The 16810-nt window shown below is 38.8% G+C and overlaps 1 protein-coding gene across 1 annotated transcript in view; it reads left to right on the plus strand.

Moving 5' to 3' along the window:
* The first annotated feature begins 966 nt into the window (after positions 1 to 966).
* The window catches only part of LOC121954446 (VPS10 domain-containing receptor SorCS1-like), a 56470-nt gene continuing 40626 nt past the window's right edge, over positions 967 to 16810 (plus strand). The window contains exon 1 of the mRNA XM_042501942.1: positions 967 to 1677. Coding sequence (XP_042357876.1) covers positions 967 to 1677 — 711 coding nt within the window. The remainder of the gene's footprint in view (positions 1678 to 16810) is intronic.

The following is a 16810-nucleotide window of genomic DNA, read 5'->3' on the forward strand; positions in this document are numbered from 1 at the left end:
CCTACTGAAAAACGTCATCCATGGGGCACTCAATTACATGGCAAGAATGGGCTCTTGGTTATTAGCATGGCACCTTGCATACTCCTCTAAACACAATAGCAAAGTCCAGAGGTGGTTTGATAGAAAAAAAATGATTACTTGCCCACCTCTGGTTTGAATCTTTCTCATTACTCTATGTCAAACAACTCTCCATTAACCTGAAAAAAGGACACAAAAACATAAGCTAAAAGTTGGAGAATATGCTTTTTCTCCACTCAGCTATGTTGAATGTATAATACAGGAGTGCAGCCTAAGTGAAACAATTTCCCACCCATTTTGCAGATGGGCCACAGCAGAGTCATTACCTGCGTGGCATAATTGACAGTGAACACAGGCAATCCTGTTAATTGATTACCTCGGCTTTTGCTAATGGAAAATGCAAAGCCTCATTGTATCTTCCATAGAGCCCCTGTCAGGAACATTTTCGTACAAAGACTACCAGAAACACATCCAATAATGTCTCTACACTTTCCCCCACAGACCCCAACATCTGAATACATTTCAGATTGTTTTAATCCAATGCATAATTACCTAGCCTATAGGATGAGGATTCAGGCAAATATTTCACAGTGGCACATATCTGGCACACTCCTGATCAAAAACAATAAAACCCCTCAGGGGACCACGTGTCTCTACAGAAATATAACTTAATTAAGAGCACGCCCAGTTTCTTTCTTTATTTTCCTTTATCCAGGTTGAGATGAGGATGCGGGGGTTTGGGCCCCTCTCCCCTCTCGTCCAGGATTCAGCCTCCAGCTCCTCCTCTGATGCATCGTTTGCATCAGTACTTGGGAACACTTGTCCGCGCGCTGCTGCACCTCCCCACAGTGCATTCACGGACTCCACTTTACCAGGTGATGACAGACACGCGCTCAAGAGTCAAAATGATATGTTTTTAACACGGCCCGAATTCGGAATTAACATAGAATGGAGACGCGCCTCGGTCACTGCCTTTTTATCATTTTCTCTGAGTGGATTTGGCTCTTCACCCTAACTTCCATCCAGGGCGGAACAAAAGCGGAGCTAAGGTGCATTCCCTCGTGCCAGCTTCCGCTAATTACAGCATTTCCCCGGGAACTGTCGGAGCTGGATTTGACTCATTTTGGCGAGGCACCAGCTGAAGAATTTGTTGGATTTACGGAGGGGTCACCGGGCGCCAGACCCACCGCCGGCGGGGACGAAGAGCACAACGTTGCGGAATTAACGAGCGGAGAAAGTTCGTCCAAAGTGCAGCCACGCTTAGAGGGGAATAACACAAGTTGTGTCCAGAAGGACGCGTTGGACGGTCAGCAAAAACTTTCCCCCCCGAAAGTGTTTTCTGGAAGTGCTTCACCCGCGGCTTCTCCCAGCGAGGGTAACGCAACCGAAAACAGCACCGGTGATGGCAAAAACAACAGCTTTTATGCAGAAAATGGGGCGCAGGTTGATGTGACAGTAAACGAGGATGTGCCCCGTTGGAGACGAACACGGAGTCCGAGGAGCGCAGAGACTTGGTCCGGATTCAGAGCCGAGGAGGACGGAGAGGACGCGTCGTTCTCGGACCCGGAGGAGTTTGAGCTCACAAGTTCGACGTTTGCACTCACCGGGGACACGGCTCATAACCAGGCGATGGTGCACTGGTCCGGACAGAACAGCAGCGTGAGTAGTTAATGTGCTCCAGTTTTACGCACGGACCTGTTTTGACGCAGTGTGGTCACTCAGTGTTCACTCACATGTCTTGTGCGGTAATTTGGGTAATTTAAAGCAGTTAGTTTTGACTGGGCGCACGAGGCGAAATGGAGATTTAATGTGTAGCTGCTGAGAGGCTGCAGGGCTTCAGGGAATCAGCCTTGCCTTGCCTCATCATCTCTATCTCTCGCTAACACGCGCGCGCGCTCACACACAGACACACACACACACACACACACACACACACACACCATCTATGCTATTGTTTATTGATTAACTGACTTGGTGGGTAGGCTGAAGTTTAAATGAAAAAAAGTCGAAATAAATCAAGTTTAATGTTATGCATAGAGTTGTGTAATTTTTTGTTAGTTGCTTAAATGAATTTTAATTTTTTGCGCATGTATGACACAAATGAACCTTTCAATGCACCTTATTTTGCAGTCCACCTTACTAAAAAAATATAGAATCTAATGCTACTAAAGTTCAGCAGCTCACGGAAACAGATAGTGAGGGCTCAAACTAAAAGTCATTATATATCAAATAGTTTGAAATGATAATAACAATATTAATAATGTAACCTCACTTATATAACATACTTTACACAAAGCTTCATGTGCTCTACAATAAAAAGGGAAAACAATAAATAGGGAAAATGTTCAAATAGCATCATAGTAGGCTAATGTTGTAAAATATTAAACATAGGCACAGAGAGAGAGAGAGATACATTGAAAGCTAACAGGAATAGATGTGTTTTAACCTCTAGCTAACCCAGTTTGGGAACATCCAATTTTCTTATATGTGTACTGAACATCTAACAACCCACAAAGGAGGATGTGAGTGAATCTGAAGGCACTCAAAACAACAGGGAGTCTTCGATGTAAGCCATTTAGAGCGTTACTGTATATACAAGCAAAGAGACTTTAAAATCAACCCTAAAAGATACTTAAAGCCCTGTACAGTTCAGCCAAAAAACCCCACTCCCATGCTCTCTCTTTCTTGTTTTGATCAGGAGTCAAGAAGCAGAGTTGGAATTATTTGTAGTCCCTAAATAGTATTTTCAACAAGCCCAGTGAAATGTGTTGTAGTCTAGGCCCGCTTGAGATGTAAGCATGAATTAGCTTTTTGACATCTTGCTGGCTAAAATTGCACCCTGGCAATATTTCAGAGATGAAAGAAGCTGATTTGGAGGTGTGATTTAATGCTAAGAGCAGAGTCAAACACTATCAAAGAGGGCCTAGGCTTGATCTTGGGTACCAGAGATCCAACATTCTTGGATGGTGCATCTCTTTTGGCCTCGGGGCTTCGCAAAAATATTTATGTCTTGGTTGTCTTTCATATAATTTGTGTAATCGTGTGTCATTGGCGTAGCTGTGGAAATTGACACAATGACATCATCTAAGAGCAGACTGAAAACAACATGAGATCAAGTCCCAGTCACGTAATGATGATTTACAACACCTTCAGCAACACCAACCCGTTTCACAGGCGGGGTTATAACAATGCTGCAGTCAAATGCATCTAATGCAGCCAACCAGAACAGAACCTGAAATGTTTAAAAACATTAAACTTCTGTAACACTTAATAAACATATATTCAATTGTACTGTTAGTTTGTAAAAAAAAAATGCAAACAGAGGTAAAAAGACACCAAAGTGAACCCAAGCAGTTAGTTGAGTTATGCTGTTTTATACTATTATTGACATTAAAGGAACGGTTTGATATTTGGGGAAATATGAATATGAAGCTACAGCGAGCTGGTGATTACCTTAGCTTAGCATTAGAACTGAGGCAGGTGGAAACAGCTGGCCACGAGCACCTTTAAATTGACTAATTAACATGTTAAATCTTGTTTATTTAATCTGTACTCAAACTGAAATGGTTGTGGTTTTTGCATGGCAGTGAAATGCATGCTGGAACAATCTCCTGAATTTTTAAGCTATTTCCTCCCTGTTTCCATTTGTCATGCTAAGCTAGAAGCTAATCACCTGCGAGCTTTAGCTTCATATGTAGCATGCAGACATTACAGACATCTAATTACAGACATCTCTGCAACAAAGCGAATAGGGATAAAATGGTTTTCAGTTTTACAGTAAGCCGCTATAAAAATAAAGTTAATATTACTGTTGAAGTTTTCAATTTATAAAAATTATCACTAATCCCTGTTTGATTACCACACTTTAAAAAAATGCATGGTTAATACTGTCCTGCATCAACCAAAGTTAGCAACAGTCTCCTGGACGCAGGCACAGCATGTAGCGTGGGATTGGTTATCTATTCCCTTGTTTACAGAATCGACATGCAGGAAGAGAACCCAGTGTTGCTATTGGTTCTTTTTTCATCAACAGTGACGCAGACACTTGATCAAGCATTTCAAGGACAGGCTTTTGCCATCCCGACACTTCATTTTTGGACTTACTTGTCTCTAGCAATGCATCTGTCTGGGAAGGGGATGGGGCTTACCAAATTTGTATCTCCATGATGATCTGTGTTCCACTTTCTACCTAGAAACCACTAGAAACAGGCAGTCTAGTCTTGGGAAGTCTAGTGGAATGGCAGTAGTTCACATTTTCACACCCCCGAGTAACTAACACACATAAAACCCAATATAAAAGCATTGTCACAATATGGGAACCTAAGTTTTAATCAGTGCACAACTGCTATGGTTTTCTTTTGTTTACATAAGGTATTGGCTGTGTTAATATTTTAATATCAACCGGTATGCAATCTAAAAGTGCATGGTGCTGCTGATTATATTTGTAGTTTTTAATATAAAACTTAGTGAAATTATTTCAGTGTCAATATTTGTTTATTTCTGGGTTTTTTAAAAACATTTCAGCAAACTATTGGACATTTAAACAGTAGCACGATATTACAGATAACCATGATTATTTTGGGCACTATAATCGGGGCATGTAATTTTGACACACATATCGTCCCTAAAGTTGAATAAGTGTGTTCCCAGAATGTTGAATTCCCTTTGATTAGAATAATTCACTTTTAACAAAAAACAAATGCACAATATACATTTGAGCATATGTATGGGAGTACCCTGTGGGTAATGTATGATAAACAGAAAGTCATACGACATTAATAGAAAGTCCAAAGTATTATCACACATTCTGGAAAATTTTGTCTCTAATTAGCATCATTATCACCAGGATTTGGCATCATCTTTTTCACACTTACATGATGAACTTTCAAATCCTGCTTTGAGAGATTATCCCCCCCGATGACACAGAGTCTCATCCCGCCTACTAACAATGTAATGTGTGTGTGTTCCCACTTCTGCAACGTGCCACACCCTCCCTCTCTGTGTAGGTGCAGGCCAGGCGGTCACCAAGGAAGCCCGCAGATTTTCCAGCTGGTGTATAAATCTATTTAAAGTAGTAATCTGTTTCAGAAGTGGCCAATTTCCCTTTCCCTAGATAAACGTTTTTGTTTAACTTGTGAACAGTTACAGTTCAGTCATAATGGCTGCAATTAGCCTCCCTTGCTGTATGAGAAGATTTGAAAGGCTTAGCAGCCAGTCACACATCAATAGGCAACCTTATCTTACAGGCCGAATAAGAAGAGGGAGACAATTTGTAAAATGTTTAAGTAGATGCATTGGCCAACAAATTCAAATAAAGAAGAAAGAGTTTATGGGCTGGTGAATGCTTGTAGTGTTCATGTATGTTCATGTATCTCCTCCAGCTTGTTAATGTGACTCAGTTTGTGTGGGGAAGTGCTGCTGTGGTTAGACACTTGAGGCAGCTGTAACATGTTGACTACATGAAATCAAGTCTTCACACTTAAAAAAAAAATCAGTCATTTGTTAGTTATCTATATTGTGCAGCCTACTATGATGTGTTGGTTGCAAATTTTGAAATCTGATAACTGGTTTAGTTGTGGGTCTACAGAACATCAGCCAATTTGTGCACACTGTGAGACACATTGTCTGAGCTCGCTATTGACTTTGATATTTAGTTTTCCTGTCCAATTCCAGATTTTATTTTGCCAGTCATTTGCTGCTGAAGCCTCGTTGTTGGATGTTACTGTTCTTTTATCATTTGTCCAATTATCACGGTTTGAAAACTAAGCTGCAGTGTCATTTTGGCTTTTCAATCAACATGAAAACCACAGAAAATGTAAAAGAGTGCTCAGTCCATTTTTGCTACCACACTGACTCGTTGTTTTTGTCCATCTCTCGCCCGAGTTTGTGCTTCTCATGTATTAGTACACACTGAGGTCACAGAGGCAGCCATTAGTTTCTCTAAAAGTGAAGAAACCTGCAATATATGATCACTGACCTCTGCTTTGACAGTATATGCAGAATCCTCAAAGACTTTTCTCACCATCTACATCAAAATATAGTCCATCCCCTGATTGATAAAGAAGATTTTTTTAAAACTTGTTTTCCAAGGTGTACTTCTTGCTTCTCAATCAAAACAAAAATGACAGCCTGCTGGCTACCTGTATAGACAAACAGACCCATATGTATGCCAATACATGAGCGGCACAACCTGGGCTGGGTTTATCACAGATCCCAAATAAGAAGCTGGGCTATGAAGCCAATTTTTATAGTGGCCCAACCATGTAACAACAGCTTATGAAAGTGTCACGTAATGCCATTGGGCTCAAAAAGACTTTTTCTTAGCGACTCACTATAGTGGCCATTTTAACATACTAAAGTTTATAGGCCACTTAGTCTGCAAGGTATTTCAGTTTTGATTCTAGTGTTCCAGTTCCTTTATAAAATCCAAGTAACGTTACTCTTAAAAAAAAAATAAAGCAGGCGAAGTCCTTCTGAAATCACATCTTGTCTGGTCCAGTTGCCCGAACAGAAAAAATAAGCTTTTAGGACATCAAAAGTGGATACAGAGGTGAGGGATCAGCAGAGAGAGTGGGGGGTAACTGTGGGATCCTGACACTTAGTATACCGTGAGGAGCAAGTATTTTGCCTAGATAAACTGTAGAGGTTGAAGCTAACTATTACTTTTCCTTTCTGGGAGACATGAGGTGCTAAAAAAATCCTCGCTGATACATGCTGATATCTAATGTTTTAGCAAGCTTCAGGCATTTTGTTCACATTTCATCCATTAGTTGTGTATTGTGGCGCGGATAGTTTCCCTTCCCTGGTGGGTGTGGCTTTTGGGGTACGCATTGCACTCTGTCCCTATAAAGACAACTAGTACCAGCCAGTCACAGGGAGAGCAGGGTGAGTCATGTCCTTACTGAAGTAGTCAGCTTGGCAAGTGAAAGTCTCTAATGAGCTTCCTCTATGGCCCAATGATACAAAAGATCTGGGTAATGTAAACTTTGTTGCCAATCATGCGCCGTCAAACATTTTTTTTAGGAATGAACGGGGCCCTGCCCACATGGTTTGTCATATGCAACATTTTTATACCAAAAGTCTTCTCACCGAATTTGAATCATTTAACTGCAGCATGCTTTAAGGATTTAAATACAATGAAAGGAACTGTAATAGAAATATGTAGCAATAATGTGGGCAAGTAAACCAGCAGTACTACTGAGAAGGTGTATTTACTTTATTCACAACTCTAATGTAACATCTTCGCTGCCGTAGCCTTGAATGGTTTGACTACAGGAGGCAGTATGGTAGATAAATAATTTCAATCAACTTGTGTTCCAGAGGATGTTAATCAAATATCCACTGGGCTTTCATTAGCAGTCAACCAAGAGCACAGCATGTTTTACCACAGGAAATTTAAGAGCCTAAATGTCTGAAGGTTATTTAGTGCACAGCAAAGCATGTTTGATTTAGTTAGGTTTTACAAGTGCAACAGGCTGTGACTTGTGCTTCATTGGTGGGCGTTCGTAAAAAAACTGTCTGCTGGCCCATTGTGTCCTCTGTTGCCTTATCTCTACACTAAGCTTTAGTTACACTCTCTAACATAAAATGGAGAAAACTGGTGCAGTGCTGCACGAATGATCACGACACCAAGCTATCCGAGAATTAATGTGATGGAGAGTTTTGGATTTTTGGATTGCGTAGACAGACTAATTGTAGCTAAGGTGAGGCTTTTTCTGACTAGAATACAACTGCCTTAAAACAGGTAGAGTCTATATGGCTTTATTCATTTTGCATTTGCGTGTAACTGATGCCGACACTATATTTTTAGGCCTCTTTGCCGGCGAAAGCTGTGACCGGAGTCATTGTTTTTCCAGAATTTTGGTCTTTCCTATTGTCATGAACTAAATATTTCAAGAAGACCTTAAGGAATTTTGCACCAACGCCCCCTTGGAATCAACAATGAACTGATAAGATTTTGGCCATCAAAGGTCAAGGTCACTGTGACCTTGCAAAACAATTTGCCCCTTACTCAAGAATTGATACGCTAATTAGTTTTTCAAAAAGATGACAAGACAAAATTAATCAGATTGTCCAACAGCCATCATCGATAGTTCAGAAAGTCAGTCGAGTGTTGTGACTTAGAATTTGGGGTTAAATACGATACTGGAGTTTCTAACTTCAATACAGTACCTTGAAAAATGTTGATATTCAATACTTTTTTCGATACCATGGGGAAAAATTGACGTTGAGGGTATACAAGTTAATTTTTTTTGCTAAATTGAAAAATATGACAAGGCTATAAAATGACAACGATGGCGACTTATCTCTTCTTTGGTGGCAGAGAACAGAAGATTTAATATGCATCAGTAAATCAATGTTTTTGACAACACTACAGTAATGTTAGCATGTCACTTAGGTGAGAATGAGGAGAAGCTGATGGATATTAATTCTACCACATATTCAAGGATTAAGCTATGTGGGCTGAGTTAAAATTTAAATGAATGAACTTAGTTTTAATTTGCTCAGCCTTTATCTTTTGAAACTTGATAACCCTCATTAGCATGTTTGACTTTTATTCAGGTGTTGTAGTTTTCTCTCACAGTCCAAACACATGCAGGTAAAGTGAATCGGAAAGCCTAAACTGCCTGCAGGTGTGAATATGTTTGTCATTCTGTGTTAGCCCTGTGAGATTGTCGAACTGTCCTGGGTGTTGCCCATTGCGTGCTGGGAGAAACCCCAGCCCCTCACGACCTTGAACACATCTGTCCTATTTTGTTTCTACTCTATCCAGCTGTTTTAAATGCCACGCGTATAATGTTAATCACTTAAAATTCTCCACAGAAGAGATACAGGCAGCATACTGTATTATTTATTAGATACCACAGGTGATAGATACTTTAGAAAATAAAAATGTACTTGTGTCCTTATTGTGTTTAGAAGCATGAAGTCATCAGAGTTTGAAGTGGACGTCATCCTCCTCTCTTTTTTCTTCTTGCTCCTCCTTGTTGGGTTCAATGTGATGAAGATTCATACAGCATCCAGGTTATTTCTTGCAGTTTTTGTCATAAAATAACCAAGTATTTGACAGAAAGCTTGTTTCTGCATCTTACAGGCCTTGAGCTTAAGCTTGCTCTTCAGTGTCCACTGCATTCAGTTCGAGTGACAGTTCTTTAGGACTCTTCATTTCTTGTCAAAAAGGGACCCTGTAATCTTTCTCTACCTTGAGCTGAATGGGCACTCTTGTGTACTCTAAGCAGTCAGTGTCTGGAGCATTTGTTGAGTCTTTCCATCTTTAGCAAAGGGCTTTCTTCTCACGGGAAAAAATACCCTTTTCTTGAGCAACCTTGAGGAGCAGCTTGAAGTAGCTCCTCCATCTTACAGCTATTGAATGTTTATGCCCTACTCATAAATACTCAAGTCCATGTTTTGTCGTAATTTCAGCTCCTCCATATTCTACTGGAGGGCCTCCTCCTCATCAGAGCCCTTGTTTGCTTGGTAGCTTGGTGCGGAGCTTCTCCTCATCTGCCTCTTCAAATTGGCAATGGGCCAGGTACGCAGTAGTTTAATCCGAATTCCTTGTTGCTTCTATGACTCACTGACTGAACGGGGGATAAAATACTGTATCCGATGGCATTCTCCAGTTCCACTTTAAGATTTTACTCAAACTCCTTAAGTCAAAAACCAACATAACTGAGCATTACTGTAGTATGTTATCTTCCATGTTGTTTTGCTATCGGTCTTACTGAATATTAGGTTTGTACTATGAGATGAGCAAGCTGTCAGTCCTGTCCATTCAATGAAAACAATTGATTTTTTCCACTGAAATAATTCAGTTTTATTCAATCATTAATCTCCACTGTCCTGTGGAGTGAGGCGCTTCTGTACCTCAACTACACATTAGAAAAAGTCCATGAAAAATAGCACTCTGATGCATCTAAGGCTACATCCACTTTAATAACTACTCTGGCGTTTCTAAATCTCTTTAACAATTACCGTTGAAAACGGAGCCAACCCAATTTAAGTTTGAAAACTTTGACTTTTGAAAATTATGACGCAGGCACTGCCATTTGATTTCCACTTGAGTCTTATCATTCATGACCTGTCAAACCACCGTGTACATACCTGGTACAGAAATAATGGTGCTGAAATTTTGCATGTATGGAGACCATTTTTATCTCAAAACATTCTACAATTAAAATATATTAGTGTGGCTTTAAACTTGCACAAATTTCATGTTACCGCTGTAATCATTTAAGACATTTAAGTTTGTGAGGCACAATCAGTTAAAGATCAAACGGAGCGAGGGTTAATTCATGATAGAGACTTTTTTTTTATCCTAGCTCATTATGAGATGTTAACTACAAGGATATACCTTGTCAATGCAACTGCATAAAAGCAACAAAAGTGCCACTGAAACGATTTCTGCAGTCAATGTGCAGCATGGCTTAATGGATGTAAAAAACTCTTCATTCAAAACAGTCAGTGGAAAGTTAACTTAAACTTTTTAACATGAGCTTAAAACTTATTTAGATCAATATTACAGTGATTTGGGGCCTGCTGTAGCAGATGTCATTATATAGATTAAAATCTTGCCAATGTGCATTATATTCAAACAGTATTAATGCCAATTAAAATTTGTAGGATGTTGTAATGTTGAATAATGTTTTGGTACATGGGTACAGTGTTATAAAAGGTAAAGGAAAAGTAGAAATGTATTTTAATTTGCCATTTGTAAGTCACATCCCCTACTATCAAAATATTTAACAGCAGTGTAAAAACACACTGATTTGTTTTTATTTTGAGAACAAAGCTGACAACACTCAAGGAAAAAATGTCTCACATAAAGTTATTTGAAAGATATTAAACACAGACTATAATTAAATATATAGTATGCAGGTGAAAGAAGGCTGAAACAAAAAGTACAGAATAGTGTGCAAAACTTGAGGAGATAAGAAATAAAAAAACAAGCCAAGAGAGCGTTATCACTTTTCTCAACTAACTATTCTAAAAAAGAAGAACCATATTCCCCAAAATGTTGAACCAGTCCTTGAAAAAAGTTTGAAAAGCTCCTTCTTTAAGTGTTGTTACAAGGACTGCATACATACAAACAAATGTGTCCTATTTCATAGAATGAGGAAAAATTCAGAAATAATTACACATCCGAGGGCAGTAGGTGTTCCTAAGAGTTAACCAAGGCAATGCAAAAATTATTTCTCATTAGATTATCAGTAATCGCCAAAAACTATGTAAAAGAAGCAAAATATTTTCCTTTCTTCATTCGATTCCACCAGAGCCAAATTTACAAAACATACTTATAATCATTTAATTTGATTGTCAGCCCTTTGGTTTCTCTTTGAGTAAGTAATAAGATTATAACCATGTTTGCTTAATTACCACTCCAATCTGTCAAAATTGAAACCTGCAGGACATCTAATTCGGTTGACGCTGGGGCCATTTTGTCAGTAATCGCACCTGTTCAGCCCTGGCTCTCCATGTTGTACCTTAGGGGGAACAACGGGAGGCTTAATATGATCAATGGTGAAATTGAATTTGGTCTTTAACACCTTTTCACCGTTTTATCTTGCCTGCCTCATCCACATCGATTCTACCTCCTCAGCATACCGTCACAAACAGCCCGGCTCTGGGCACTGTGATGCTTGTAGCTTCCTGCATATGGCATGTTGACATGCTCAGACAACCCTGTGGCCGCTGCTGTCAGTCCAGACCCCCACCAGCTCCTCTCTCCCCTGGGTGGCTGTGATGGACAGGCTGTGGAGAGAGGGGAGGGTTGCTATAGCATTGTTTCAGGGAGTGAACATCACACATCCTGCTAAAGAAACATAAATAAATTCATGAAATACATATTGATAAGAATTGTAACACCACAATACAACTGAAGACAAATAATTTTTTCCCTTACAAATTCCTGGATGTGGCATTGCCTGCATTGCATGGATAAACAGAGGGGCTTTTAAAAAAAAAAAAAATCTCTGCACTGCATAGAAACTACTGGCAGGCTGAGTTCAACTCTGCCAAGCCACCAAGCCTTCCCGTGGTGAGGATCTCTAACGCCTTGAAATCCTGCAGAGTGTGTCTTTTATCGGCAAGCTGTGTTCACCCCCTCTGGGTTTCTTTTCTTCTCCACTGCGTGCTGTCTAATAGAGCAGAGATTCCATAAAAATCAGCCAAAGATTTGATCCACCAGGATAAAGTTAATTTGGCTGGAACAATGCATAATGAGGTCTTACCTTCTATTTATTTATTTTTATTTTAGACAACCCTTTGTGTTTGCACTTCTTTGTGTTTGCTTAATGAATCAAACTTCTATTGTGCAAGTCCACGTTTTTGTTTCATGTGCTCTGCCTGTTTTCATTATGTTTCATTGCTTTCCAATTTAAAACTACAGCTGTATCTTTTAAATTTTGAATTTTTAAGTAAGGCTGGGCGATATTGAGAAAATCAAATATCATTATATTTTTGATGAAATATCTCCTTTTAGTATTGTGATAGATAGGCCTTTATTGTCATTGCAAAGGGACAATATCCTTGCCAGTTTAAAGAGCAAAAAAAAAAAAAAAAAAAAAAGAGCACTATTACAAAATAAGATGTAACTATGAAAAGCATTGAAAAACAGAGTTTTGAGTCTTTGCGTCTGTGCCATCACTTATTACTGTTGTAGTGCAGAGGTCTGATTTTAAAGACTGCTCCCGAACCCAAACCACAGTGTGCAAAACTGCACTTGCACCATGACCCAAACATATGCACCATTAGTTTCGTAAGCTGACCCAACCCCCAACACAATAGATCCGTGATCCGACTCAGATCTGCAAATCATATAATAACCATGCGTTGTCCAAATAATTCAGTCAGGCGCAGCATTTAAGAGGATCATTTTGGGACATTTCATACATATGAAACTAGGATTTAATATTTTTAAAGGAAGGTAATTCATGAAAAACAATTTCAATTCATATTTTTTCCATAGTTTTGTACTATTGAGCTGCAAATCTCCACAGTTAACATGCCCAATAATGATGCACGTGATTGCAGCTCTCATATTCTGCAGAAAAGAGAGCCGGCACAAAGTCAGCAATTGGAGGTTTAAAACGTTAAAACATTAAACTATATTAAGGGTTCCCACAGTCATGGAAAACCTGGAAAAGTCATGGAATTTCACAATCACATATTCCGAGCCTGGAAAAGTCATGTAATTAGTAAAAGGTAATTGAAAGTTTTGGAAAAGACATGAAATTTTGTTGTGTTCAATGAAATTTTGTCTATGTAAACCCTGTATTTTTATTCTCATTTATATAATAATCCATCACCCAAAATCCGACCTTCAACCTCCAGCTTGTTCTTTTTTCCATAATCTGTTGATCACCACTCAAAAAGCTGAGACTTATCAAGTCTCGTGTCACGTTACTAATATAATTTCAATATACTGCCCTATTTTAGATCCCTCAGCAAGTTGGTGTGTTTAAATTAAAGCCAATACAGTCAGCGCCTCTCTGCTCCATCTATGAATCAGAAACACTCATTGGTTGTCATTGTAAATATTCTGTTTTTGGCCCTTGCTCAGTTGCCACCTCATTTTGTGTTTCATCACTCTGTCATTTTACAGTGGCCACCTGCATTACTCATTCATACAGTATGAGTAACACCATCTGGCTGCTGTAAGAAAAACCTCACATTCAAAACACTAACTTTGATTTACTCATTGAAGTTTCCTATTTGGATTTATAGTGATGCAAAAACAGACGGTTTCAAACACTGTTTGTGAGCCTATAAGGAGACATATGGGTTAGAGAAATCCTTCCCCAGCATATTCATCTAATCAGCTGTTTTACTTTATTCATGTCAGAGAAAATGTAATTTATTAAAGAGTCCGGGGAGCTTTTAGTTTGTCAACATGCAACTAATCTTCCACCATCACACTCAGCACTTTAAAACGGAGTGCTGAAGAGTTAAAAGTAGTTTAGAAAAACACATCCTTGCACAGTGGGTGCAACTTTTTGGTTGGGTTGAAAAACCATACCCTCTTGCTCTCTAATCTTGCCTGCATTGATCAGACCCCCTCCTCGTGCACGCTAAAGCTTCCAAGCTCAGCAGGCCGCCGTACTCTAGCTGCTGAACTAGCCTTGACTTTCATTTATGGTGAAGAAGCAAATGATGCGAGAGTAGAAGCCCGAAGGAAAGCCGTTTCAGATGACTTGTCAACCAAGCTGCTAGTTCCACATCGGGCTGTTGTCTCGACATGACGAGTCCAATAAAGTCAGTCTGTTGTGCTTGAAAGCTGTAGCTGTAGCACGGACTATCTGTTCCCTGCCCATTTAAAAAGCCAGTTATTTGATGTTCACAGATCAATGGTATTACCGTCTGCCAAGGTAACAGTGTGTTGCCATCAGTCACAGTGTAGCTGGACTTCATTACTTCAAGAATGACATGTTTTTAAATCTCAGTCATGCTAACACCCTACAGGAACTTTGAACAATAACTGACTTAGATTTCACTTTTCCTTCTATTTTGTATTTCAGGTTTCATTAGGACACCAATAGTTTTTTGTGCAAAGTGATATCGTGAAGTTGCTTTATAATTCATGATTGCGGTGACCTGCTATCCATGCGAAAGCCAACAGCTCTGACTTCAAACAACCGAGCTTCAGCACAACATCTGGTCTACGAGGAAATGTTGCCTTTGTTAATGAAGTGATAGAAATTGATGTGGCAGACAAAAGCCCATGTACATTACGTGTCTCACTCAGGTGGTATTGAAGTATACCAGGATGCGCTCCCCTGCAGCCTTTTGTTGCTGCAGAGTGAGTTGCAGAGCATAAACAATTTAATAGAAAAAGACAATTCTTTCTTTATTAAAGGTGTTAAATGATGCTGTTTAATGTGGTGATTTTATCAAGTGAAGTTTCATATTTTATGCTATACCGGCCCCTGGGGTCTTTGAACTGAGCTGTGTTTTTTCCTGTATTCCTTGAAAGGCGTCAGTTGCCACATTGTTAACACTTCTCTGGTGTTAATTTCTTGTAGGCAGGTGTTCTCGTCCTTCTCCTCCCAATTACTCTGGCTTGGTTGTGACATTTATTGTCACCAGTATCACTAATATATATATTATTGTTACACAAAAACCTTCTTTGTCCTAATGAAAATGTGAAATTCAGATCTTTATCATTAAAGATGCTATAATAAATTTTATTTATATGAATGTATGAATCATTATATGGATCGCATCATGATTACTTGTATGTAAAAATCGTCATGCATAGTGATGAACCCAGTTAGATTTACCACCCAGTTTTGCAGTTCCCCTCAATTATGCGGAGAGTTTTGGCATTTTTAACTCAGGGTTCCCACACTTAACTTGACTTAAAAGTCAAGGTACTAAATTCATAATTCTAAAAAATAAGGCCTTAATTGATATTTAAAAGTCTTAAAACATTATTTAAACTGTAGAAAATACTAAGACACGAGAAGGAAATTTTAAGTATCATTTCTTTCTGACATTGCATTATTAAATCTCAAAATAGTTGGTAACATCTTTCTTTTTTTTTTTTTTTTAATTAAATAACCAAATGCCTCTTGTAATGATGTCACACTGATCAGGATAGCAAAACATGCTGCACACACTTTTTGTTTCTGGCAGGGATGCTCGGACTATAAAATCCACTGTTGAGGTTGAGGGCTGCAAACTGATTATTTGACAGATATACTATATATATGTGATGCAATTGTGATGTGAGTCACAACATTAGTGGGAATTGTCAATTTTGCATTTCATTTTCATTTAAAATATGACAGGACAATGTACACAATGCTTGGTGTAGTGACATAACAAAATGTTTTTTAAACTGAGCATGATGGGAATCCTACATGCAGAGTGAGAAACACAAAATTTCTAGAAAACCTGACAACAAATGTAAGACAAAAAAGTCATGTCTTAGGTTACAATAAACATAATAATAGACTAACCCTTTGTAGCTGATGTTAGTTTCTTCTTCAGTTTTGATTATTCTTATAAGTCCTAAATCTAACTAATGAAGGGATTCTAGTATCCCTTAATAAATGGTATATAATATTGACAATGTCTGTTTTCATAAGTTTATAATCACTTAAAGAGAAGAATAGATTTGTTTTTTTATAACTTTAGAATGAGCCATTTTGATTTAGATAAAGCCATTTGTGTTGTCGTGTCAGACAGTTTAGTTCTCCTTCATGCTTTGCCTACAGAATAGTGTCGAGCATTGAAAACTACACTGAACAGACGGCAGGGAAACTCCTTAGACTTGCAACCAGTTTTTGATATGTCATATTTGTCTTTATTATTAATATTCCAGTCAGTAACTCCTGTAACAATTGCTTTTATGGAATCATCCATCTGTTTAATTGCTGTGGCTAAATGTGATGACAGTTTTATTGATGAGGCAACTTAATTCCAACAGCTGATAAGGCTGGATCAACGGGTCGGTGAGAGTGGGAATGAATCGTAATGTGTATTCTGTCGCTCCTTTCATTTGTCTCAGGTGTTCATCCTTCAATAACAGAACCCCCCCCCCCTTCTCTTCATACAACACCTTCATTTCTCAACAGTAATCTCTTCACCCTAAGCCCTTTAAGTCGCCATTAAGCCCTTATTCATTCTTACATAATGATCAAATTCATCCCAGTCCATTTACCTCCAAGGTTTAAGATTTACAAAGGATTAGAGGTTGAAAAATCAATTTGCTTGCTCTTGGATGTCAAGTAATCCAGTTTGGAGATATGTTGGTGCCACTGCAGTCTAATGGGCTATGCACTACATGGTA

Source organism: Plectropomus leopardus, chromosome 15, assembly GCF_008729295.1.
Source record: "Plectropomus leopardus isolate mb chromosome 15, YSFRI_Pleo_2.0, whole genome shotgun sequence".
NCBI lineage: Eukaryota > Metazoa > Chordata > Actinopteri > Perciformes > Serranidae > Plectropomus > Plectropomus leopardus.